The sequence below is a fragment of the Vombatus ursinus genome, unplaced genomic scaffold, assembly GCF_900497805.2.
Source record: "Vombatus ursinus unplaced genomic scaffold, bare-nosed wombat genome assembly UNPS02009205.1, whole genome shotgun sequence".
Lineage (NCBI taxonomy): Eukaryota > Metazoa > Chordata > Mammalia > Diprotodontia > Vombatidae > Vombatus > Vombatus ursinus.
The window spans coordinates 29,594,460-29,620,337 of NW_020948983.1; the positions used below are offsets into that span (position 1 = coordinate 29,594,460).

Here is a 25,878-nt window from a genome sequence, read left to right on the forward strand (position 1 = left end):
TCAGACCTTTTTGGGGGGCTGTTTTCCGTTGGATCCATGAATAGCTTATGAGGAAAACCATCCTTTCAGCATTTGCCTTTACATTTCTTTATAATAATAATACAAAGCACTTTACATATGTTATCTCATTCAAGCCCTCACCTCAGCCCTCTCAGGTAGGGGCTGTTATTAAAAAGTTGGGGAAATTGGGGCTAGAAAAAGTGTTTGGCTTAGGACTAGTGGTAAGAGTATGAGGCACAATTGGAACCACTTTTTCCTAATTTCAAGTCCATCCCTTTATTCACTACACCAGGCTTGCTCTTAGCACTGGCAGCACCAACTAACATTTATTCAACCCCTATTTTTTCGTGGCACTGTGTTTCCTACGGACTGATACAAAGACCGGGGAAAGGCTTTACAAATAACCAGGGCACTGCTGTTGTCTGACTGTGTGACTTCTGAGATGTAATGGGAATACTGTGGGTGAATCAAAGAATTTCCCAACTGAGCAAGTTGTGGAAAGTGGTTGTGGAAAGAATGCAGTTGTAACCAACTGGCAGCTAGGGGGCATTGCCCTACTCTGGAATATCTGGATTCCAAATGGAACCCACCCTCTTCCCCCAATTACTTACATTTTTAGGCTTCTCAAAAAAATCAAACTATTTCTGAGGCCCCATTAACGTAGAATGCTCACATAGCAGGAAGGGATAGTGTGATGAGGAAGGGATTATGTGCTTTAGGGATGAATGGTAGAGGGTGTGTGTGTGTGTGTGTGTGTGTGTGTTCTGAAGTGTGACAGACCTTTTTAGTGCCTGTCAAGACTGGTCTCCTTTAGAGCTGCCAGGCCCTCCCATTTTGGCTCTCTCCAGTTCTCTCTTCCGCATTCTCTCCCTACATCTTTCTTAGAGGCAGCTTAGGATAGTGGACAAACACGAGATTTATGGTCACAAGTCTTGTCTCTGCCACTTGCTAGCTGTATGACCTTAGGCAAGTCACTTTGGGGGCCTTAGTTTCCTCATCCACAGTGTTATGTCAGTTGCCCTATCTTCCCATCTTTTTTAGATTTCCCCAAACTCTGCCTCTGTCCTCCAATTTGGTCCCTGCTCTCCACAAGACGTAGCTTCCCCAATGTGGCCCCCGAATCCCTGGGAAAGGTCAGTGCCCGCCTCCTCCATTCTCCTCCCTCTCTCCACAGTGGGCTGAACCGAGGGATTGAGGGAAGGGGGGCGGGATTTTTTAGGGTGAGGGGGGCGAGATGACGGCATCAGGTTGCGCCGAGGCGACCCCAGGTCCCAAGTTTGACCGGCTGGACTAAGGAAGGCTTGAGGGCCAGTCCGGGAGCAGGTAGGGTATGGGCCGGAGGCCCAGGGCAGAAAGTTAAGGGGAATGGGGAGAGGATGGTAGCTGCTTCTGCATCTCTGCGGCTGTTGCAGCGTCCCGGGTCCAGGCTTTAATGGGGTACCGGGAGCCAGTTCACTGATCAGCGCCGTCGTCCTATCCTGGGGGGACTGCCCGCGGAGCCTTCTCCTGGCGCCCGCAACTGGCCCTGGGAGTGGAGGTGACACGTTGACTGTGAAGGGCTGGACCAGCGGGGCCAGCGAGGGAGCTTTTCTTTCCTCCCCGCAGTCCTGGGCTGGCGCTGGCCCTGGCCTGGACGGGCGGAGCGGAGCGGCCCTAGATCCCTGCTGCTGGTTTGTAAAAGTTGGGGAAACTTCGGAACTGCACGGTGGTGAGGAAGCAGCCAGAGAGTCGCAGCAGGGCTGCGGATCCACACGACCCCACGCAGCAGGCGCACTTGGGCTCTGGAATCCTCTGGGTGAGCCCCACTATTAGCCCTTCCTGAAAGGGGGTGGAAGGGGGGGTGGCGATGAGGGGACGGGTGGGGTTCCCTGATCTGCTTTGAGAAGTAGTTCCAGACTTGTGGAGTTCAGCCTACCTTATTGATTGCGTTCCTAAACCAAGCTTTGTAAGAATAACAACAAAACCTTGCATTTCTATAGTGCTTTAGACGCCTGGGGGAGGGCTGTGAAAATCTGAGCTACATTTTATCATGTACACATCTCTATGACGTAGCTAGGACAGGACAGTGGTCACCATAGCTAGGACAGTAGTAACCTAGTTGCTACTGTTCGCTGCTTAGGTGCAGTCAGCTCTATCCCTTTTTAATTGATTTCTTACTTTCTATTCTTTTCATGTGTCCTGGAGGCATATGAATATTGTGGGGCTTCACAAAGTTCTCTTTGGAGCAATTTCCATTGTGTTTCTTGCTGTCTTAACCTGAGCCCTAGGGAAGCTTTAAATTAAATTTTTTATCTTTTTCTCTCCCTCTCACTACTCTCACCCTAGGAAAGCAAGGCGAAACAAAACACAATAAAACCTTTTTAACAAATATGCATGGTCAAGCAAAACAACTTTTTACATTGGTCTTGTCCAAAACTGTCTCATTCTGCATCTTGAGTCCATCACCTTTCTGTCAAGAGATAGGAAACATCCTTCATCATTGGTTTTCTGGAATCATGGTCATGGAGTTGATTAAAGCTCTTAAATTCATTCTAGAGAAGTTAAATGACTGGCCCAATAGCAAATCAAAGGAAGAATCACTCCTAGAAACTGTCTTTTGCTACAAGATGCATTAATTCAACAAACACTTATTAACCTGCAGTGGGCAGGTACTCACTGCATTGTTGGGTAAGGAGCTCTCTTCTCTTTTCTCTTCTCTGTAACAGTGAGCTGTGGAATGCCCTAACTATGGGACTGGAAGCCCCAGTTCCAGCTAAGGCGGAGGAGACGGCCGTGAGAGTGGCCCTTCGTGTCAGGCCCCTTTTGCCCAAAGAGCTACTACACGGACATCAGAGCTGCCTGCAGGTGGAACCAGAGGAATGTCGGGTCATCCTGGGCCGAAATCGGTCCTTCGATTTCGATGTGGTGTTTGCAGAGATGTCGGGTCAGGAAATGGTGTACCAGACCTGTGTGCAGCCTCTTCTAGAGGCTTTCTTCGAGGGTTTCAATGTAACTGTATTTGCCTATGGTCAGACTGGCTCAGGGAAGACTTATACCATAGGGGAGGCTAGTGTTGGTGAGTGTTCTTCTCAGAGGCAGGCCAATTTGTACCTATTCCTGAGACTTGGAAGCACTACATTCCCAAATTCGCGGTACTACCTCCCCCACTCCCTTCCTATACTTGTACTTAACTAACTTTATTTAACTTTCCTATCTTAATTCCTGTGGAGAGTGAGGAGGGGACATTTAAGGATGCTTTCTATTGACTCATTGAGTATTGGTTAAAAAAAATGAAATCTGGGTGTAACATTTCAAAGTCACCACCTTCCCACCCAATTCCTAGTGCTATTATGGAGGGTTTTAGTGGTTCATAATCTCAATATGAACCAACAACATGATGTAGTTGCTAAAAATAATTATCAATCAACAAGCTTTAATTAAGCACCTACTCTATGCCTGGTGCAAGAAATGCAAATACCACCAACAGTCTTAGACTACATTAAGTAAGTCTAGCATTCAGATCATGGGAGGCAACAATCACTGTACTGGAGGAGAGGAGCTGTCTATAGTTGGGACCCATGAAAGGAAGGTGGAACTGATGGCCAGCTCCCTACCACTGTTCAGAACACCTCTAGAGAAATGTGCTTGGGGGCAGCTAGGTGACGCAGTGGATAGAGCTCTGGCTTTGGAGTCGTGAAGACCTGAGTTCAAATCCAGCCTCAGACACTTGACACTTACTAACTGTGTGACTCTGGACAAGTCACTTAACCCCAATTGCCTCACCAAAAAAAAAAAAAGAAATATGCTTGGCTCTGGGTGCCATGTTTTAAGGACGGTGACAAACTAGGTATATAGATGTGACAAGAGTGGTGAAAGGTGCAGAAGCTATGTCTTATAAGGAACTAGGGGATGTTTAACCAGGAAAGGGGAAAATTAAGATAAGAAGTAGAAACATAACAGATGTCTTCAAATATTTGAGAACTTAGATATGTTCTGTGTTGTCCCTATCTTCAGAATTAGGACTAATGGATGGAAGTTACAGAGAGGAAGAACTTCTCTTCATTTAAGGAGTATAGCCAGAGAGTAATTCCCTTAACACACACAATGGAAATTTCTCCATAGAGCCCTTGGCATTGTTCAAAGCCCCCAAATATTCATATGCTTCTAGAACACAGGAAAAGGGTAGAAAGCCAGAAATTAGTTAAAATTGGATAGAGCTGACCATACTGAAGAATGCAAACAGTAACAACTAAAGCTAAAGACAGAATAAACTGACTCAGGAGGTAGTGAGTTTCTCATTACTAGAAGTATTCAAACAGACTGTATACATTTCTGTCAGGGTTGTTGAAGGGATTCTTACGTGGACGGGGAGGTTGGATAAGATGACTTCTAAGGTATCTCCTAGCTATTAATATTTTCTGGTTCCATTGCCTATAATATCAGATTTCTTTGACTGGTTTTATAGAATTTTTTATCTTCCTCATTTTTTTTTCTTTTTAAAAAATTCTTTTTTTTTTTTTTTAATAAAAGATGACCCACAAGAAGGGATAGGGAAAGGGTTATAGGGAGAAATCTAGATGTTGTAAAAACAAAATGTATCAATAAAAATTTGTTATAAAATAGTCTTACGGTCCTACTCCTACCCCACACCCTCAGCCTACTTTCAGTTCCTTTTCCAACCCTAAGTTACTACTGTTTGTAGCCCTAAGTGCAGTCATATCTATCTCATTTTAAACTTATTTCTTGCTTTATACCCTTTTTGTGTGTGCTGGAGGCATATACATATGAATATTGTGGGACTCAGCCATGTCAGGGCTCTTTGGAGAAATTTCCACTGTGGGTAAAGGGAGTGCCTGTCTGGCTGTCCTAAAGTAGAGACCCTGCAGACTTTTCACCTGTGTTTCATTCCGTCATGATGTGAGGTGTCTGATTATGTCCTGAGATCCTTACCTCTTGAAGCCCCTGAGTCCCTTGTGCTCTCCTCCAGCTTCCCTCCATGAGGATGAACAGGGCATCATACCTCGGGCCATGGCAGAAGTCTTCAAGCTCATTGACGAGAATGACCTACTGGACTACACTGTGCGTGTATCCTACCTGGAGGTGTACAAGGAGGAGTTCCGAGACCTGCTGGAGGTGGGAACAGCCAGCAGAGACATCCAGCTACGAGAGGATGACAAAGGAAATGTTGGTAAGAAGCCCTCTGTGAATCTCCTTGAGTGATCTTCCTAAGGACCCTGCAAAGGCTCTGTTGTGATTGGTCAAGCCGTCCCTAGTTTTTCTGCTCCATAAAACAATGTCTCCATGTTCCTTAAAGACCTGCTATATCCACCCTTGAGCTTATTGTAGTATCAGGTGGCACTGTGCTATGGGGAGGTAAACAGAAGAGAGTGGCAGTGTCACGGAAGGAACACCAGTGCCTTGTCAGGAGCAAGTCATTTACCTCTTTGAACGTCGTGGGAGAAGAGGGGGAAGTGGACTAGATGATCTCTAAGGTCCTTTCTAGGATGACCATTCTATGATCCTCTCTTCATTTGGCTCCTACTAGAGCCCTTGAGTTGCTAATGAAATGTTCTCTTTGCAGTACTGTGTGGTGTCAAGGAGATAGAAGTGGAGGGTCTAGATGAGGTGCTGAGCCTGTTGGAGGTGGGCAATGCAGCTCGGCATACGGGGGCCACTCACATCAACCGGCTGTCCAGTCGTTCCCACGCCATCTTCACAGTGACCATGGAGCAGCGCCGAGGTGCTGGCCGCCTGCCTCGCCTTCCCTCCATGGGTCCCATCTCCGGCCAGCTTCTTTCCTCCAAGTTCCACTTTGTGGACCTAGCAGGTTCTGAGAGGGTACTGAAAACAGGCAACACTGGTGAGAGGCTAAAGGAGAGTATTCAGATCAATAGCAGCCTGCTGGCACTGGGCAATGTCATCAGTGCCCTGGGTGACCCTCACCGCAAGGGCAGCCATATCCCCTATCGGGACTCCAAGATCACTAGGTATGTGTGAGCCTATGTCTCCTCACCTTTGCCATGTCTGATGTGTCTAGGTGACGTGGCTTCTGGGAACAATTCTCTGTCTGGCATGGGAGGGGCAGCCTGGGTTCTCTTCTGTTCTCTGGGGGCATACCTGTGAGAGCCGGGGAATCAGATTCCACTTCCAGAAGCAGTATTAGCAATCAGTAATGAGAAGCATTGGGATATAATAGATAAAGAGTTAGGATTTAAGCCCTGCTTCTGACACAATCGATTAGCTGTGTGACCCTGGGCAAGTCACTTATTCTCTCTGTGGTCTTGGAAATTCTCTTAGGAGTATAAGTTGCCAAGAAGGTATCAATATGCTTTGGAAGAAGACCACTGGGGACCAATATGGCACGTTATAATGGCAGCCCCAACACTGGTTCTCTGTCTGGCTCTCCACAGGATCTTGAAAGACTCTTTGGGTGGAAATGCCAAGACAGTGATGATTGCCTGCATCAGCCCTTCTTCTTCAGATTTTGATGAGACCCTCAATACCCTGAACTATGCCAGCCGGGCCCAGAACATTCGCAATTGTGCCAGGGTCAACTGTCGGCGGGAACCAGAACATGTAGAAGAGCTGCAGCTGCAGATCCGAAGTCTCCAGCGGGCCCTAGAGCAGCGGCACCGCTCAGAAACTCGCATCATCCACAGGCCCGAACCTGTACACCGCCAGCATCGCGCTCCAGAATTGTCTGCTCGCCTTGTGGCAGAGTGTGCCCGCTACAGGGCTTGCACCGATGCAGCCTACCACCTCTTGCTGGAGCTGCGGGGAGAAGCAAGGCTGCCTGAAGAGATGACCCAGAAAGTTCGGGAATGGCTTTGTACTGTGGAGGGTGAACGCAGTGCCCTGAGCTCTGCCTCTGCACCTGACAGTGGCATTGAGAGTGCCTCAGCCGATGACCAGTGCCCCCAGGGACTTGGGGCAAAACCATCCAAGGCTCAGGTACGGCAATAGGACAGGAAACACATGGGAAGTAGGGCTCATGGCCCCTTGGTCAATGACTGTGGATCCTTTTTGCAGGACTAAAGGGAGGCACCATGGTATTATGGAAAGATTTGGATTTGGAGTCAGTGGACTTGGGTTTGAATCCTAGCCCTGTCATTTATTGCTTTTGTGACTTTGGGCGAGTCATTTCGGTTCTCTTGGCCTCAGTTTCCTTATCTGTAAAATGAAAGAGTTGGAGTACATCAGGTGTTCTTAAACTGGAGTCTGTGAACTTTTTTTTTTTTTTTTTGGCAGTTGGGGTTAAGTGACTTGCCCAGGATCACATAGCTAGTAAGTGTCAAGTGTTTGGTCTGAGACCGGATTTAAACTCAGGTCCTCCTGACTTTAGGGCCGGTGTTCTATCTACTGCACTACCTAGCTGTCCCTGTGAACTTGTTTTTCAAAAATATTTTAATAACTATATTTTAGTATAATTGGATTTTATGTATTTAAAAAATATCATTCTGAGGAGTCCACAGTCTTCACTAATGTGCCAAAGAGGTCCATGACACACAAAACATCTAAGAACTTCTAAGACTAGATGATTTCTAAGGTCCCTTCACATTCTAAATTCTATGATCCTAAATCTGTACTGTGTGACGAAAAGGTAACATCTGGGAAGAGTTAACTGAAATTGGGTTGAAGTACCTAAAAAATGAAAAAGGTGTTAGAGATGGCACCAAATCTAAAAGCTTCCTTTTATGGCTTAGGAAGAGGCAAAGAATGTGACCTAGAAAGAGAAAGAGAGAGGCAGAGAAATAGACAGAGACAGAAGGTAGAGAGACAGAGACAAAGAGGAGAGACAGAGACAGAGACAAAAGGGGGAGGGAGAGAGAGAGAGAGAGAGAGAGAGAGAGAGAGAGAGAGAGAGAGAGAAGAATTAATAGAGAGGAATGCAGGCTTTAAGAGCAGAGAGGACAGGATAGGTGTGGGGAAAATGAGGAAAGATGGACTGTGTGTAGATAAAGAATGTAGAGGGCAAAGGAATCTCCAGGAATTGCTCTCCTTTTTGAGATGCATTAGGGAAAGAGATGCATGCAAGGACCCCCTTCCATGACACCATTTAAGTTTTTCTTCAAGGGACATGAAGGAGGTGGGGAACAACAGCTGCTGAGCCTGCAGAGCCAAGTAGCCCGCCTGGAGGAGGAGAACAAAGACTTTCTGGCTGCCTTGGAAGATGCCATGGAACAATACAAGCTGCAGGTAGGTCTTCTTGCAGATTTATACCACTTGGCACAGTGCCTGGTACATAATAGGTACTTAATAAATATTTATTGACTGGATAACTTAATGCAAAAAGAATGTCTGTTTCTCCCAGTTCTTCAGGTATTGGATCGAGGTTCACATCTAAAGCTTATTTTGTCTTGTTGGAACTTTTTGCACTCATTTCTATGGCTCCTTCCTGTTCTTGGGCAGTTAGCCTAGATTCTGGCTGTTGAAAGTCATAGGTCAGAAAAGCTATCCCCCACGAATTCTGTACACACATATTGGTAAAGACATAAGGTCATTAGGATTATTGCACATTGAATACCCACCATGGGTATGATGACACTATGGGTTTTACAAAATCTTGGTAAGTTGCTTCCTGTTAGCTTATAGTCTGTAAGGAACACTGGATTTGGAGTCAGGAGAGACCTGTATTCATATACTGGCTTTGGTGCTTACTAGCTGTGTGATCCTAGGCAAGTCCCTTATCCTCAATGAGCCTATTTCATCATCTTTAAAATGGGGATAGTCATACTTGCATTTCTGACTTAATAGGTTTTGTGGAGTTTGCTTTGTAAATATACATTTATATAAACATAATTATATAAATGTTAGGTATGATTGTTATTGCTACTATTATTATTTCTAATGCGTTTTAGAGTGACCGGCTCCGAGAACAGCAAGATGAGATTGTGCAGCTTCAGCTGCGGCTAGAAATGACCAGACCTGGCTGGGGACCCACAGAGCTATTGCAGGGTGTTTCTTTGGGGGACCACACCCTTCGGCCCCATACAGCCCCTCTGGAGGCAGCTCGATCTCATGCTCTTGGCATATCTCCAACGCCTTTATGTCTTGAAAATGGGAGAGCCCGAAAGGAAGAGGTAAGGGATAGGGATGAATGAAAAGAGCTATCTTTTTTTTTTTCCCAAGAGCTCTCTGCCCTGGTACTCAGGGTAGCTTCACATCACAGGATGGGACCAGGTGTTTCTTTGACTCTTAAAGCAAGAGAACTGAAGAAAACTATCCTATAGCAAAAGAAGAGAGTGAGGTCCTTCTTTAAATCCTCATGGATTTCGTCTTGTCCAGCTCCATTAGGGAAGATGGCAGTGGACATTGCCCTCTGACACCTGATCCACTACACATGTCTGCTCTCTTTGAGTCTCTTTTCCCGGCTATGAAATGCTGATGATTCTTTTTTGGAGTGACCCCAGATAAAGGGGTAAGATTGGACTAACATGGGGCTGAATACCACACAGTAAGCCAGCATTTGGCATCTCCCACATTCCCTCACCTCTGTGGTAATGGAGAAACTGGGTCTGTCCAGTATACCCAACCTTGAAACCTACTTCTTAGGAGTTGAGGACTGGAGTCCAAGAAAGCCCATGAGAGTATCTTTTCACTGAAGGCTTATTGGACTAAGAAATGGGGATGGGACATTCAGAAAACCTTAGGGACAGCCTTTATACCTTACTTCTCCCTGGAACAGTTGATTAACAGAAAAGAAAACAGGGATGAGGGAGTGGAAGCAGCAAGGCCCGGAGGTCATTCCTCTTCACCCTCAGAGGAAGAAGAAGAAGAAGAAGAACCCAAAAGGTCTTTGCATCTTCGAAGGTAAGCCATAACCAATCTCTGCTGGAGGTTAAACATTTTTGTAGGAAGCTAGAAACTCCCCCAGGCAGCAAGAGGTCAAAAGGGCCTTCCTGCCCTATGAATCTTTTTTTTTTAATTAAATTTTAAAAAATTAACCAGCATTTTTTTTCTCCCTCTCTCCATCCCCCATCCCATGCAAAAAGAAAAAAAAAAGAAAAACCAAAACAAAACCCTTATAATGAATATACATTGGTCAAGCAAAACACTTTCCTATTTGACCATGTCCACAAATGTGTCTCATTATGCATATTAAGTCCATCTCCTCTCTTGTCAGGAGTTGGAAACATCCTTCATTGTTGTTCCTCTGCAGTCATGGTTGAGCATCACATTGATCAGAATTCTTAAGTCTTTCAAAGCTGTTTGTTTTTTACAGTGTTACTGACATTGGATACATTGTTCCCCAGGTTCTGTTCCCTTCACCCTGCATCAGTTCATGTCTTCTAAGGCTTCTCTGAAACTGCCTCCATTGCTTGTTACAGCATTCCATCACATCATATACCATAATTACTCAGTTGATGAACACTCCCTCAGTTCCCAGTCCTTTGCCACCACAGAAAAGCTGATCTTTGACCCTCTGATAGAAGTCCCAGTACCTTCAGAGGCTTTAACTCTAATACTTGTTATTTCCTTGAATTGCCACAGTTGTGGGTAGAAAGGGTGTATGCTTTTCTGGGTCTCGCTCTCTAGAAATGGAATTGGAAGCTGGAGCAAGAAGAAAGCTGCTGTCCAGTGGCATGGAGAACCTCATGGAGAGAATAAAGGCTTGGAACTTCATCTAGAGGAACTGGACACTGCTGCCCATGTGGCCAGAGGTGGGTGGAGCTGTCAGCATTGCAATTGGCAATACTAGCCCTAACCCCATTCCCTTCATCTCATCTCACCAGGAGCATCTTAGGCAGAGGTCCTCTAGCTCTGTTTTGCTGTAGGGGTTCTGGATGAGACTTTCTGTACTGAATTTCAGTTTCTCAAATTGATTCTTTGAAGCAGTAAGCCACCTTTCTCCCCGCCTCCTATTCCCTTACCCCACCCCCACCCCAATTCCCACCAAGTACACACCCTCTGTCTCTTCCTGGAACATGATGTTTAATTTCCAAGGTTGGGACTTTCACAAGGAGATGAAGGACATATCACTTCTGCTCCCTGGGCCTCTTTTTCTCTTGCTGTAAAAGGGGGGCGGGGTTCCTTGGGGAGTGACACCCTTTCTCCTAGATTACAGGATCACAAGTTTGAGTCTGTCATCTTCCTCATTTTACAGATGAAGAAACTGAGGCCCAAGTTGGTTAAGTAACTTGCCCAGAGTCACACAGTTAGTAAGTGTCTCAAGTAGGATTCAAACTCAGGTCTTCCCAACTCCAATTTCCGGGCTCCATACACTATACTCCTCCTCCTTAGGGCTCCTTAACCTTTTTTGTGTCATAGATCCCTTTGGTAGTCTGGGCCACGTTGTGGACCCCTCCTTAGAACAATGCTTTTGATGCATAAACTCAAATACATAGGATTTCAAAGGAAATAAATTATATTGAAATAAAGATATAATTTTTGTCCCATCCAAGTTTAGGTACCCTCTGAAATTATGAAACACAGGTTTAAGAACCCCTTACCTAGATGAAGGATCAGACTCCTGGAAGGAAAGCAAGGTAGCTGAGGGAGCCTTTTTCAGACCCCAGGAAACATTCTCACCTGCCCCAAAGTCTTTGAATCCTTGTGGAAAAGGCAGGAGTGATTGTGGGGAACAGAAACTGCCACAAATCTGTTCTCCCTCCGTTAGTCTTTTCATATCTTCCTCACACAACCTCTGAATTTGTACTGTGAAACTCATGAGTGTCTGTCCCTTTCACCCTCTCCTCTGCTCGCCTCAGCAACCTTGGAGGCAACTCTGAGTGTCTGTCATCCTGGGTTGTTACAGCAGCTGATGGGAGAAAGGAGCCAGCTGGTTATGGACAAGGCCCCTCTGTCAAGGCCTCAGAGTGGCGTCTGGCACAGGCCCAGCAGAAGATCCGGGAGCTGGCCATTAACATTCGTATGAAGGAAGAACTGATCGGAGAGCTAATCCGAACAGGTGATAGGGTGTCTTGGGATCCTCTTTCACTGTTCCTGAGTACAGGGCAGCCCAGGTAGATCCCCACAAAAATATAATTTCCTGACATGTTTGGTCCTCATTTCCCTTCTCGGTGATTCCACAGAGAGATTCAGTCTTTTGTCCCAAGGGAGAACCTTTCTGTAGACTTATTCAGCCCGAGGAGTTACTTGTTGGGATTGGGGGAAAACATCCACGCCCCTAGACAAGACACTGAGGTGATGGGTGATAGAGATGGTCATCCCTGGGTCCTCCCACCCCAGGCCATGACATCTGTCCAAACTGTGGGCTTCTAGGGAAGGCAGCCCAGGCCATGAATCGGCAGCATTGCCAGCGAATTGGGGAGCTGGAGCGAGAAGCTGACCGGGTGCGAGCAGAGCTGAATGAGGGCCAAAGGCAGCTTCGCGAGCTGGAGGGAAAGGAACCCCAGGACCCTGGGGAGAGATCCTGGCTGCAGGAATTCCGCAAGAGGGTTGCTGCTGCCCAAAGTCAAGTACAGGTTGGTGTCCTGAGGGATATTGGTGAATCCTCTCAAGCAACAGTAAGGAAATTCTTTGCCAACTACATTTTTGTTCCCAGATAAATTATTTGGAGTCTGGAAGCCTGGTCTGTGATCATATGTTTCACTGTGTTACTTTGGGAAGTCACTACTCCTTCTTGCCTTAGCTTTTCCACCCACTTAATATTGAATCTCTCCTGGTCTCCCAGGTCATGGGAGACTAAAAATTCTGTAAGAAGATGCAACTGTATAGACAGGGTTGGTTATGAGGATAGCACTTTGTAAACTTTAAAATACCTGTGAATTATTATTTTCATCATTATTGTTGTGAGGATATAATGTATTCTTTAAGCACTGAATCTAGCAGTATTTTAAGCCACCAACAGATTAGAAGTTGAGAAATGGTTTCTGCCTTATAGATAATCTATAAGGAAGGAGGAAGGAGAGCCCTGGATGATAGGGGAAACAAACTATATGCAGCATCTGAGGGCCTTTGTTATCCAAAGAAGGGTGGAATGGCCAGGGGACAACTTTCTGGGGTGAATGTAATAGGGGGCTTAGATTTATATAGTGCTGTAAAGTACTAAGGGGAAAATAGGTGGTGCAGTGGATAGAGCACTGGGCCTATATAGTCAGGAAGACTTGAGTTCAAATCCAGCCTCAGATACTTACTAGCTATATGACCCTGGGCAACTCACTTAATCTTGTTTGCCTCAAGTTTCCTCATCTGTCAAATGAGCTGGAGAAGGAAATAGCAAACCACTTCAGTATGTTGGCCAAGAAAACTCCAAATGGGGTCACAAAGAGTTGGACAAAACTGAAAAATGACTGAAAATAAAGCACTAAACTATAAAGTTTAAGAAGCACTTTGCTTAAAACAGTTCTATGAGATTAGGAGTTTTTATTTGTCCATTTTATGGGTTACAGTGACCCAAAAAAATCACTAAGTGGCCAACCTTCTACTGTTGAGCCTTTCTTGCCTGTAACACTTTTTAGTCACAGTTATCCCTTCCACATTACAACTTTCCCCATTGCGGTTTTAATATATCATGGGTCTGCATGAAAAATTAAATGGGAATTTTTTGGGGGTTTAGCAGCAGCCCCAGATGACACACGAAGGCCAGTAGATGACACAGAAAAGGTTTAGAAACTCAGAAATGTGTAAAATATATGTACAGTATTATGTAATATATTTTATTTTTTAATACTGTAATAATTCAGACTTCTTCTCTGGTGCAAAGGGAGGGCCAAAATTTTTTACACAGATTTTCCAGATCATAGGGGTGCCATGTCCCTAACCCTCTACTCGGTGGAATGGGTAACTGTCTATGGTCATGATGTGGCCAAATCACTTACATCCCATGTGCCGCAGGCAATTCTCTAGAGTTTATCTATTGTATTATGTAGATGGCATGTAGTCAGCTTTGGTGGAGGGAGTTCTCCCACTGGGAATCCCTTAAACTGACAAAATCAGAAAATGTGTATTTAACTGTCGATGTGGGTTATTATGACTTAGATTGGTTCTCAGGCAACAGGCATAAAGTCTTTCACCAGGCCTGCACTTGGTAGGATCTGTCAGAGCTTGCACTTCAGAGGTATGGCCTTAATTATCTCTATATCACTATGAGGCATCAGAGTAGGATTTTAGTGGAATGTGAGCTAGGTAGCTTAAGTATTTTTATCTATGTTTTACAGAGTGTGTGTGTATGTGTATATACATGTATACACATACATATAAATTTTATATATTACATATAAATAAATTTCATATGTATATATGTGTATGCATATATATGATATATAATTGTTTTTGTTGTTTAGTCATTCAGTCATGTCTGACTCTTCATGACCCTGTACAGGGTTTTCTTAGCAAAGATACTAGAGTGGTTTGCCATTTCTTTCTCCTGTGGATTAAGGCAAACTGAGGTTAAATGACTTACCCAGGGACAGACAACTAGTCAGTGTCTGAGGCCTTTGAATTCAGGTCTTTCCAATTCCAGGCTCAGCATTCTATTCACTGAGCTACCTAGCTGCCTCAAAACTTCATGTCACATGGCTAAGTAAGGAGAACATTTTGTTATTCAGTGGTGTTTGACTCTTTATGACCCCATTTGGAGGTTTTCTTGGCAAAGATACTGGAGTGGTTTGTCATTTCCTTCTCCTGCTCATTTTATAGATGAGGAAACTGAGGCAAACAGGGTTCAGTGACTTGCCAAGGGTCACATACCTAGTAAGTGTCTGAGGCCGGATTTGAATTCAGGTCTTCCTGACTCCTGTCCTGGTACTCTATCCACTGTGCCATTTAGCTGCCCTCCCATGTAGCTGCCCTAGCAGAATCAAGATTCAGTAGGCTAGTCCCCTGATTCCACATTCATGCTATTTCCATTACATTCTGTTGCATCTCCATGAATGTGACATCTCCATGGACCTGATAGGTCCACTGTGCTAGGAAGGTGGCCAGCCAGAGTTCTGGAGCTACTGACTGATCTATCTATTGGCATAGGTCCTGAAGGAGAAAAAGCAGGCCACGGAGCGTCTAGTGTCACTGTCAGCTCAGAGTGAGAAGCGAGTACGAGAACTGGAGAGGAATGTGCAACTCATGCGTCAGCAGCAAGGGCAGCTGCAGAGGCGGCTTCGGGAGGAGACAGAGCAGAAGAGGCGTCTGGAGACAGAGATGCATAAGAGGCAGCACCGGGTCAAGGTCAGGGTCTTTGGGGTTTCATGCCGTGAACCTGGCAGGTAGGAGCTGGTGACACGGCTCGGGTAATGAGGTTGGGGATGGTCCATTGAGACTTAGAAAGTGAAGAACTCAAGACAAAAGCCTGCAGGGATGTATTTCTGGGAAGTAAAGTAAGGCAGCAGGAGCCAGGGTGGGCAAAACGGGAAGAACCAAAGCAGTTGAGAAGAGACAGGTGGTGGGGATTGCTTCACATATGACATACCTGGACCAGGGTGAAACACTCCCCGTGATGCTGGGGTCCATCACTGGGAAATCCTAGAAGAAAGGGGTATCCTTGTAAACAGGCTACTGTTCTCTGGATGTGTTCCAGCCCCTTTCTCTTGGCTTCCCGGCTCTGGTCCTTCCTTTAGGAACTGGAGCTCAAGCATGAACAGCAGCAAAAGATCTTGAAGATCAAGACAGAAGAGATTGCAGCCTTCCAGAGGAAGAGGAGGAGTGGTAGCAATGGCTCCGTGGTCAGCCTGGAGCAGCAGCAGGTACCTGTGGTTAAGAGGTTGCTAGGGAGGCCTTGACTCACCCTTATACTCAGAGAGTCGTGTTCTGGGACTCAGAGGCCTTTGGATCGCGTTTCGGAATTCTTTGGAGTTGTGATCCAAGGAGGTGAATGAGAACCGAAGGCCAATTGGATTGAGATAGAAGTGTGGATTGTTATGGTCTAATATCTCTTCCCTTAGAAGATTGAGGAACAAAAGAAATGGCTGGACCTGGAAATGGAGAAGGTCCTGGAGCAGAGGCGGGCTCTAGAAGAGCTGGGGGAGGAACTGTGCAAACGGGAGACTATTCTGGCTAAGAAGGAAGCTCTGATGCTGGAGAAAACTGGGCTGGAGAGCAAGAGACTTCGGTCTAGTCAGGTGAGCATCAAACCACAGCCATGAGGAACAGGAAGAAGGCAGGATCTATTATCTTCCAGGAGGAAAAGAAGTTAGAGAAGGCTTGCTAATTGGAGATTGCTACATAATCATCAGGAAGATGCTCAAGGACTAAATTTTTAAAGGGACCTAAGTTCTCATCCCTGAATTCAATTAAAATATTTATTTGATATCTGTTGTGTACATTGATCTGAGTTCCATTGGATAGGTAGAAAATGGGACCTCTTTCCACAGGAAATTTATAATGTTGAAGAAATGCTCAACAGACAATCAAATACAAAAATCAGGCAGCATGTGATCAAGTATTAAAATATATAGACAGTATGGTATAGAAGCACTGGATTTGGAGTTAGAAGATCTGAATTCAAATCCCAACTGTACTGCTTTGTGTCTCACTTTATAGACAGGGATAAACTTGTAGTTTAAACTTGTAAACTTGTAGATGAAGTAGTCATCACAGAGCTGTTGTGAAAATCAAATGAGATAATGAATGTAAAGTGCTTTGTAACCATTGATGGCTATATAAATATAGGTAATCAATCTCAATTTAGAGGAAAAATCTATTATTGAACTATTTAGAATTTTTTTTTATTTGTGCTGATCAACCAAGATCCACCTTCTTGCCTTCCCACTCCATTCCTCCCCCTTCCCCAATTGAGAACACAAGAAAAACAAAACCCATTACAAACATGTATAGTCATGACCAAATTAGCCATGGCCAAAAATGTATTTATCTTATTCTGCATTCTGAGTCCTTTACCTCTCTTTCAGGAAGTGAGTAGCAAGTTTCATCATTAAGTCCTCTGGAATCTAAGTTGGTCATTATAGTGATAAGAGTTCAGCGCAATAGTATTCCATAACTTGTTTATTCATCCCCCACTTTATGGACACCTCCTCAGATTCCCATTCTTTGCCACCTCAAAAAGAGCTATAAATATTTTTGTACATCCCTACAGTTGTTTTTGCTTAGGACTAATTCCTCCCTCAGTCTACCCTTCTTCTAATTCCCCCTCCCCAGTTCTTCTCTTTTCCCAATGTACTTCTGTGCCCAACACCTTTTTTTTTTTAAGGCAATTGGGGTTAAGTGACTTGCCCAGGGTCACACAGCTAGTAAGTGTCAAGTGTTTGGTCTGAGGCCGGATTTGAACTCAGGTCCTCCTGACTTCAGGGCCGGTGCTCTATCTAGCTTCCCCTGTGCCTAACTCTTTATGTGTGTGGTTGTGTGTATTTTTCCTCCTTTTGGCAAGTTTAAATGAGAGATATATGAGTGTTAGCAGTTTGTTTATATGTCTACTTGTGTACCTTGATTATGTGAGATAATTTTCCCTAACTTTCCTTTCCCTTTCCTCCCTGTGTATTCCTCTTCTCCTCTCCTTCCATTCTTTTCTTTTCTTTTCTTTTGGTTAGGCAATGGGGTTAAGTGACTTGCCCAAGGTCACACAGTTAGTAAGTATTATATGTCTGAGGCCGGATTTGATCTCAGGTCCTTCTGAATCCAGGGCTGGTGCTCTATCCACTGTGCCACCTACCTGCCCCCTTCCATTCTTTTCTTAACAACATCAAGACATAACAGAACCATTGCCAGGTCTTATCTAATTGAACACCCTCTGTGAACCCTGATGATGATAGGGTGCAGAGGGGGCACATGTGTCATCTCCCCATATTTGGGTGTAAGCAGTTTATCTTTCTTTAATTTTTTATCATTGTTTGTTCATGTTTACTTTTTTGTGTTGCTCTTTGCTTCTGTGTTCGAACTTCAAAGTTTCTCTGCAGCTCTGGTCTTTTCATCAGGAATACTTTAGATATCCTCTATTTCATTAAAGGTCCATTTTCTCCCCTGTAGCATTATAATCAGTTTTATTAGCTAAGTTATTCTTGGGCTATAAATCCATATCCTTTGCCTTCTGAATATCATACTACAAGTTTTGTGTTTCTTTATGGCGGTGGCTGTTAAATTGTGTGTGATCCCAACTGGCTCCTCAGTACTTGAATTATTTCTTTCTGACTGCTTGCAGTATTTTTTTCTTAGACAGGATGCTCTGGATTTTGACTATGATGTTGCTGGGAGTTTCCATTTTGGAGTTTCTTTCTGGTGGTGACTGGTAGATTCTTTCTATTTCCACTTTGCCCTCTGGTTCTAAGAGATCTGGGGCAGTTTTCTAAAAGAAAAATATTTCTTTTTGTTTTTTTAGTACTTTTTTCTTTCAAGAGACAATTTGATTTGGTAAAGTAAAATATAATCTTTTTTTTTTTTTCAGGCAGTTGGGGTTAAGTGACTTGCCCAGGGTCACACAGTTAGTAAGTGTCAAGTGTTTGGTCTGGGGTCAAATTTGAACTCAGGTCCTCCTAATTTTAGGGCCGATGCTGTATCCGCTGCGCCACCTAGCTGTCTCGTAGTCTTTTTTAAATTAATAAATGTATTTATTTATTTTTAGTTTTCAACAATCACTTCCATAAGATTTTTAGTTCCAAATTTTCTCCCCATCTCTCCCCTCCCCCTGCCCCAAAATGGCATGTAAATTGATGTAGGCTCGACATACTATTTTCACATTAGTTATGTTGTAAAGAATAATTAGAACCAATGGAAGAAACCATGAGAAAGAACAAAAAAAAAAGAGAGAGAGAGAGAGAGAAAGAAAGCAAATAATATGCTGTGATCTGCATTTAAACTCCATAGTTCTTTTTCTGGATGTGGACAGCATTTTCCATCATGAGTCTTAGATTCTTGCATTGCTAAGAAGAGATAACTCTATCAATGTTAGTCATCACACAACGTGGCTGTTACTCTGTACAGTGTTCTCCTGGTTCTGCTCACTTCACTCAGCATCAGTTCGTATAAGTCTTTCCAAGTTTTTCTGAAGTCTACCTGCTCATCATTTCCAATAGCACAATAGTATTCCATTACATTCATATACCACAACTTATTCAGCCATTCCCCAATTGATGGGCATCCCCTCAATTTCCAATTCTTTGCCACCACAAAAAGAGCTGCTATAAATATTTTTGTACATCTGGGTTCTTTAACCATTTGTAGGATCTCTTTGGGATACAGACCTAGTAGTGGTATAGCTGGGTCAAAGGGTATGCACATTTTTTATAGCCCTTTGGGCATCGTTCCAAATTGCTCTCCAGAATGGTTGAATCAGTTCACAAGAAGAAAAAGATTTCTTGAAATATGATATCTAGGCTCTTTTTTTTTTGCTTGTAGAGTTCACATAGTAAAATGATTCTTAATCCCTCCACTCCCTTGATCTGTTTTCCAGGTCAGTTATTTTTGTTAAATGATACACTGGATCTGTGACCTAGAACTGGGTAATGGGTGACAAAGTTACCAGCTGGCATCTGTCTCCTTTGCAGTGCTTCAATATGGGTCTGAGGGTTCCTTGTATGTGTCTGGGACCTCCTCTTGCCCTGGTGCTCAGCTTTTTCCTGGGCCCTAGACACAGCAGTTTGGGCACTGTTTGTTTCTAACCCAATCCGGTCCTCAGTGTCTGCAGACCTCCCTGTTATCTCCTTATCCCTGTACCAAAGGACTGACTCATGGTGACTTTTTTTAGGATTTCTTCGTAGGAATTCTGTCTTGCATATTTTCTAGATCCTTTTGGAGGAGTCTGTGGAAGGGAGCTCATCACACTGGTTTTTACTATGCCACCATCTTGGCCCTGCTCTATTAAACTATTTCTTAAAAGACTGATAGAGTGACAAGGTCCTTACTAAATTACTCTTCACACTGTTCCCCTAGTAAAAACTTCAGTAGATCCCTTATGCCAATGAATTTTGTTGTCTGCCTCTTATATAAGACTTTCCACTTCAGGCCTCACCTTACTTGGCCAAACCATTTTTTCTTACTCCACAGTGTACGCTTCTTTTTCTTCATGTCCCATGAACACACAAGGCTCATTCCTACTTTTGTGGCCATGTTCATATTCCCCTGTTATCTCCTTCCCTTGCTTACGTGCTGATCATCCTGCAAGCCAGGTCCAATTCTCCTCTCTCCATAAAGTCTGTCCTAATTCCTCTAGCTCTCCTTGAGCTTCCCCCTTTCTGAACTTAGTCTGAAGGATACCACTTATTGCCTTTTATCGTTTGCTGCTGCTGCATGTGTGTCCTGTACATCTTAACTAAATTACTAGCCTCCTAGGAACGGGGGTGGTGCCCCGTCCAGTAAGGGCTTATATAGTTGTTATTATTCTTTCTCTGCAGGCACTCAATGAGGACATTGTGCGAGTATCAAGTCGATTAGAGCATTTGGAAAAGGAACTGTCTGAGAAGAGTGGGCAGCTCCGGCAGGGCAGCGCCCACAGCCAGCAACAGATACGTGTAGAGATTGACAACCTGCGACAAGAAAAGGACCTGCTGCTCAAACAGCGACTAGAGATTGATAGTAAACTGAGGCAGGGTAACCTGCTGTCCCCAGAGGTATTGTTCTGCTTACATGTGAGCCCCTCCCAAGCCCATGAATCTCTTTTAGAATGAGGTACCCCTGTAATCAGAAGCAAACACTTCTGAGGAGGGACAGGTCAAAAGAGAGAATAGAATAAATGGGGTTGGGAGAGGATGAAGGGAAATACAGTTTTCTACAACATGACTACTATGGAAGTGTTTTGCATGACTACACAGGTATAACCTGTATCGAGTTGCTTGCCTTCTCAATGAGGGTGGGTGGGGAGGGAAGAAGGGAGAAAATCTGGAACCCAAAGTTTTAAAAACAAATGTTAAAAATTGTTTTCACATGCAACTGGAAAATAAGATATACAGGCAATGGGGGATAGAAACCTATCCTGCCCTACAGGAAAATAGAAGGGGAAGGGGATAAGAGAAGGGGAGGGAGATAGAAGGGAGGGCAGATAAGGGGAAGGGGTATTCAGAATGCACGCCATCTTGGGGTGGGGGGAGTGACGAGATGGGGAGAAAATTTGGAAGTCAAATTCTTGTGGAAGTGAATGTTGAGAACTAAAAATAAATAAATAGAATGAGATACCCCAGCCATTGAAGTTCCTAAACGATATCTCACCAGGTGCTTGCTGCACCTTCCACTTCTCTCTGGAAGCAAAACTAAATTAGAAATAATCACATCAAACTTTCATGATTTCTGGAAATCTTTGAGTAGAAGCTGGATGACCACTTATCTGGAGTGCTACGGAAGAAAATCCATTCCTTCCCATTCCGCTCACTTCTTCTTTTTTTTTTTTTTTGGCTGGGCAATGGGGTTAAGTGACTTGCCCAAGGTTATACAGCTAGTAAGTGTTAAGTGTCTGAGGCTGGATTTGCCCAGGTCCTCCTGACTCCAGGGCCAGTGCTCTATCCACTGCACCACCTAGCTGCCCTTCTACTCACTTCTAAGAGGAGCTCATGGTACATTTTGTGCATGATCTCCTCTGCCTTCTTTGTGGTTGGAGGGAATAGAGCACAATCTAGGAATATGGAGTGGAAAGAGCACTGGATGAGATGTCAGGGGCCTGGAGACTTGGGTTCTAGTCCTTGCTGGTTTACCCGAGTCTGTTTTGTCATTTATAAAAACTGAGAGGGTTAGACTATGTGATCCATTCCAGCTCTGGAATTAAATGATGCTATGAATTCCAATTCAATTTTGTACATGGGTTAGTTTAATAAAGACAGTCATTAATGGTATATTTAAAGTACCACATCTGGTTTTTCCTATTGACAAGGCATCTTTCCTTGAAACTCTGTCATTGTTTACTCAGGGAAGATCAATTGATTGTAGTAAATCATCTTAAACAAAGCCAGACTAGCAAATCAGTCACAAGTATGAACATAATACATTTCTAAGTCATCTCAACTTTTTTGTACTTGTTATTTTGGATTATTGATAGCAGTGGTTCCAACAGTATACCCCAAGAAACTTCTCAAACAATACTTGGGGTTCTCACCATTGGGCTGGGGTTATGATTGAAATGTTCAGTTTGATGTAAATCAATCTCTTATGTACTGATCCTATAGGGACAGGCATATAGGCATTGTTGGGTCCCTAGCTCTTTCCTGAGTCTGTAGCATATAAACTAGAGGTCAGGGACTATATTTTGATTTTTTTAAATGATTGAACATTTACTACTGCCCACCCCAAAATAGGTCCTGTATTGTATGTGTGTGGTCCATTCAGAACCTGGCACCTGGCATAAGCTTAATATATATTATTTCCCCAAGAATCAATGTCTGTGCCCCCACAGGAAGAAAGAACTCTATTCCAGCTGGATGAGGCTATTGAAGCTCTAGATGCAGCCATTGAATATAAGAATGAGGCCATCACATGTCGTCAACGGGTGCTACGGGCCTCAGCCACCATGTTGTCTCAATGTGAGATGAACCTCATGGCCAAACTCAGCTACCTTTCTTCCTCAGAGACCCGGGCTTTGCTATGCAAGTATTTTGATAAGGTAGGCAATTATCTCAAACTCCGCCATGTCTCATCTGACCTTCAATTCCATGGGACACCAAAAAGAGGCATAAAGAATAGCTAATTTCCTTAGTTGGTGGGTCTGAACTTAGGACAAACTACAATCCCCAGGGACTCCTTAACCCTCCCCTTTCCATGAAACCCCTTTTCACCTAAACCCAGTGTTGTCCACAGGCTCAAGCTGAGTGCCATGTCTTCACCGCTATCCTTTTTTTCTGATTTTCTGATCAATGTGAGATTGTCCCTGTCTAGAAGATTTCATTTAGATTCTGGGTCTCCAGGGACAAAGCTATAAGCCTCAAGAGTGTGAGGGCTTGATCAGCAGGTAAGGCAAAGCCTGGGGTTTGGGACAGGTGGTAACACTTCGGGAGGAACAGCACCAGCAGCAAATCGCCTTCTCAGAACTTGAAATGCAATTAGAGGAACAGCAGAGATTGGTGTACTGGCTGGAGGTAGCGGTGGAACGACAGCGACTAGAGATGGACCGCCAGCTAACCCTGCAGCAGAAAGAGCATGAGCAAAACATCCAACTCCTGCTCCAGCAGAGCCGAGGTAATACTCGTTCCATTCACTCCAAGTTAGTATGATTCTTTTTTATGGTCTCCCCCTACACACCTTGCCTCTTATATTCAGAGCACCTGGGTGAAGGACTTGCAGGCAGCAAGAGGCAATATGAAAATAGGATCCAAGCTCTGGAGAAAGAACTAGGCCGATACATGTGGACAAATCAGGAATTGAAGCAGAGACTTAATAACTTGAATTCCACAGGACAGAGCAAAGGTAAAGTTTATAGTTGATGGCTAACCTAGATCATCTTAATTTCCTTTTGGGATGTTAAACCTAACTTGTCATAGAAGGTTTCTCATTAAGCTCAGCCACCAGCCTAGCTTAAATCCTGAAGTGAGAAGGATTAGAAACTTGTTGAACCTCAAGCAAAGGCTGGATGACTATTTGTTGGGTGTCTTACGAGTGGCAATTCCTTTGTGTAAGGATTGGACTAGATGGCTGCAATTTTCAGATAGTGGGAATACCTCCCCAGCAAGTTTGAGCTGCTTTTAATTTTGCTCATTTTTCTTCCCCCTTGGGACATCAAGGCTGAGGGAGCCACCTTCCTCACCTTTTTGATAGTGATATTACCTCTATATTATAAATATGAGACTAAATGTCCTGATATCAACTCTTGACAAAATTGTGTCCTTGGTGACAGGAGGGGAGAAACGGACCGTGTGCATCGAGAACAGACCGTCTTTTGCAGCTGGAATGGAAGAGGAGACTGGTGCAGCCTCTGAGCAGCTCTGGCAGGCATCACTCGGTGAGGGAACTCCTAAAGCCAGGGAAGAGATTCGAGACTTAGTGCACGCACCATTACCATTGACATGGAAGCGCTCATCCCTGTCTGGTGACGAGCAGGGCTGCTTAGAGGAGCTCAGGCAGCGAGAAGTATCTGAACCTCTACTTGGAAGGATGCTGCCTACGGGTGAACCACTTCTGCCTCGGAGCCTGGGGCCCTTGCCCAAATCAAGACGAGAGTTACGAAGAGCCAGTCAAGGGATGATTGATGTTAGGAAAAACCCAATATAGACAGAAATCCCAAGGCCTGCCTCAGAGGTTGAGATTTGGATGTGAATGGTGTTGCCCCAGTGGACAGAACTATGCTATTCAATGACCAGTGAATTTGTGGTCTATTGAAGGATGCTAATGCTCAAAAGTACGTATCTACTAGAAGCTGATACAGCCTGTGTGATTTCAGTGATCTACAATATATGCAGCTGGGATTGAAGACCTTGTAAATGTATTTTAAAAGTTTATTATCATTTCATAATAAATAAGCTTTAAGGTGAGTTTTAAGAACCAAGGAATGAGTTTGCAAGGAAATTGCAGTTTGTATTTTTATCAGCATGGCTAAACCAATGACATGAGGTGTGTGTGGGGGCAGGGGGTCAGGGGAGAGTACCTTTGTTCTAATTAGATATGACCAGCACAAAGGAAGTCATTTAGGAAAAGAAAAACAAACAAACAAACAGTTTCCTTGACACTTTCAGCCTAGGTAAAGATAGTCAAATATAAGCAAACTATTGAGAGTATGGGGCTAAATCTAAGGTCTTAGTTCTCTTAAACCCATACCACTGATTTAGTAGCAAATCTATCCATAAATTGAGAAAAAATAATGTTTTCTTATCTCTGAGGTAAACTCTTTTGAACTCATTAGGCATTTTTCTGAAAAGGAGAAAGCAGGAAGATATTTTAAAACATGGAAATGTGACTTTCAAAAAGTATTACTTTGGAAAACATAGCCTTAATGGCCAGTAAAGAAGTTTAGAGTTGGATGGCAGTCCAGTTGACTTCAGTCTAATCATGGTGAGATTAGAAACATGGAAGAAATAGCAGCTTATATTTACATGGCATTTTATAGTTGTCTCATTTCATGATCATAGCCCTGTTTGACAGAGTGCTGTCCCTGATTTTACAGATGAGGAAACAAGCTCCCACATTAAGTGACTTGCTTGAAGTCATTTAGATAATTAAATGGTAGAGACAGTGCTCTCAAGGCCAATGCTCTTGCTCCTCTGTGATGCATCTGTATACTGAACTCAAGTGTTTCAAGTAACAATTTATTATATTACACAAAGGGAATGTGGACAATTTCTTCTGCCACATTAGCCATTATCTTCACGATCCCAAGGTGCTACTGCTCCGTCTTGGGTGAGGTGTGGAGCAAAGGATGATGGTGGAATTGAAGGCAGGAAATAACCCTCCACTTTCTAGCCAGACTCAGAGGCCTGAGAACAGTAGAGGAGGCTTGAAGCCAGGACCCCAGCACCTTTCTGTCTGGCTTTCTCTGCTCTCATGCCCGGTACTCTCTCCGATGACTTAAGCCCTTGTCTCCAGCTCCAAGAAGGGCCACAAGCATTGCAGAAATCTCTTAGCTCAGTCCCATAGAAGATGAGCAGGATTTTCTGGTATCATTTCACAAATTCATTCAATACAAGTCTATGAGTGTCCGATACATCTGATAAAAGTCAGTCTTTGGACTGAAGACAGACAAGAACAGAGAATCCCTGTTGTGCCAGGCCAGAGTGGCCTTGGACAAAGTTAGTAATGGCTATAACCAAGTGACCACAATCCAACTTTACTAGCTGAGCAGCCTTTTCCGAGTATAAGTTCTATTCAAAGGATGTCTCTGGGAGATTGTTATGTTGAAAGGAGACTCTTGGTCCGAAGTACTTGGCAATACATCCATCTCTTCATCTGTAAAAAGGAAAAGATTTAGAATTAAGTCACCTAGTACTGGAGATAGAAAGTTTTAAGAAGAGAATAGTTACATTTGTAGGACACCATACAGTGTTAGGCTCAGACTATCAAAATTACCAAGTATAAATTTTTCATCAGCTCCTCCAATCTTGAATAAAGATTATTCAAGTATTCATCTACCTGAAGACAAAGAGAAAG

At 43.9% G+C, this 25,878-nt stretch overlaps 2 protein-coding genes across 6 annotated transcripts in view; one reads left to right on the forward strand and one right to left on the reverse strand.

Annotated features, from left to right (window-relative positions):
* Positions 1-965: 965 nt before the first annotated feature.
* Positions 966-24,030, forward strand: KIF7 (kinesin family member 7). 4 transcript variants are annotated; one of them, XM_027851536.1, is made up of 20 exons: positions 966-1,133; positions 1,606-1,795; positions 2,706-3,055; positions 4,967-5,167; positions 5,561-5,966; positions 6,390-6,930; positions 8,053-8,175; positions 8,838-9,059; positions 9,665-9,789; positions 10,516-10,640; positions 11,735-11,887; positions 12,202-12,404; positions 14,908-15,105; positions 15,495-15,620; positions 15,819-15,995; positions 20,217-20,432; positions 22,202-22,408; positions 22,782-22,980; positions 23,062-23,208; positions 23,636-24,030. In XM_027851536.1, exons 3-20 carry the CDS (start codon positions 2,728-2,730, stop codon positions 24,007-24,009), a joined length of 4,071 nt encoding a protein of 1,356 aa, XP_027707337.1. In that variant the 5' UTR covers positions 966-1,133; positions 1,606-1,795; positions 2,706-2,727; the 3' UTR covers positions 24,010-24,030. The 4 variants fall into 4 exon arrangements, 3 of the variants coding, with proteins under 3 accessions (XP_027707337.1, XP_027707339.1, XP_027707338.1); XM_027851538.1 differs by having other exon boundaries at positions 11,738-11,887; XM_027851537.1 differs by lacking the exon at positions 966-1,133 and having other exon boundaries at positions 1,273-1,795.
* Positions 24,031-25,545: 1,515 nt separating this feature from the next.
* Positions 25,546-25,878, reverse strand: part of TICRR (TOPBP1 interacting checkpoint and replication regulator) — a 38,686-nt gene continuing 38,353 nt past the window's right edge. For both annotated transcript variants that reach the window (XM_027851535.1, XM_027851534.1), the window contains exon 22: positions 25,546-25,677. In XM_027851535.1, coding sequence (XP_027707336.1) covers positions 25,562-25,677 — 116 coding nt within the window. In that variant the 3' untranslated portion in view covers positions 25,546-25,561. The remainder of the gene's footprint in view (positions 25,678-25,878) is intronic.

Excerpts from the sequence above, each read along its gene's own strand:
- KIF7 (XM_027851536.1), top strand. The coding sequence starts at position 2,728 with ATGGGACTGGAAGCCCCAGTTCCAGCTAAGGCGGAGGAGACGGCCGTG. Across the intron at positions 9,060-9,664 it reads GGAGAGCCCGAAAGGAAGAG|TTGATTAACAGAAAAGAAAA; the intron begins GTAAGGGATAGG and ends TCCCTGGAACAG. Across the intron at positions 22,409-22,781 it reads TATGCAAGTATTTTGATAAG|GTGGTAACACTTCGGGAGGA; the intron begins GTAGGCAATTAT and ends GGTTTGGGACAG.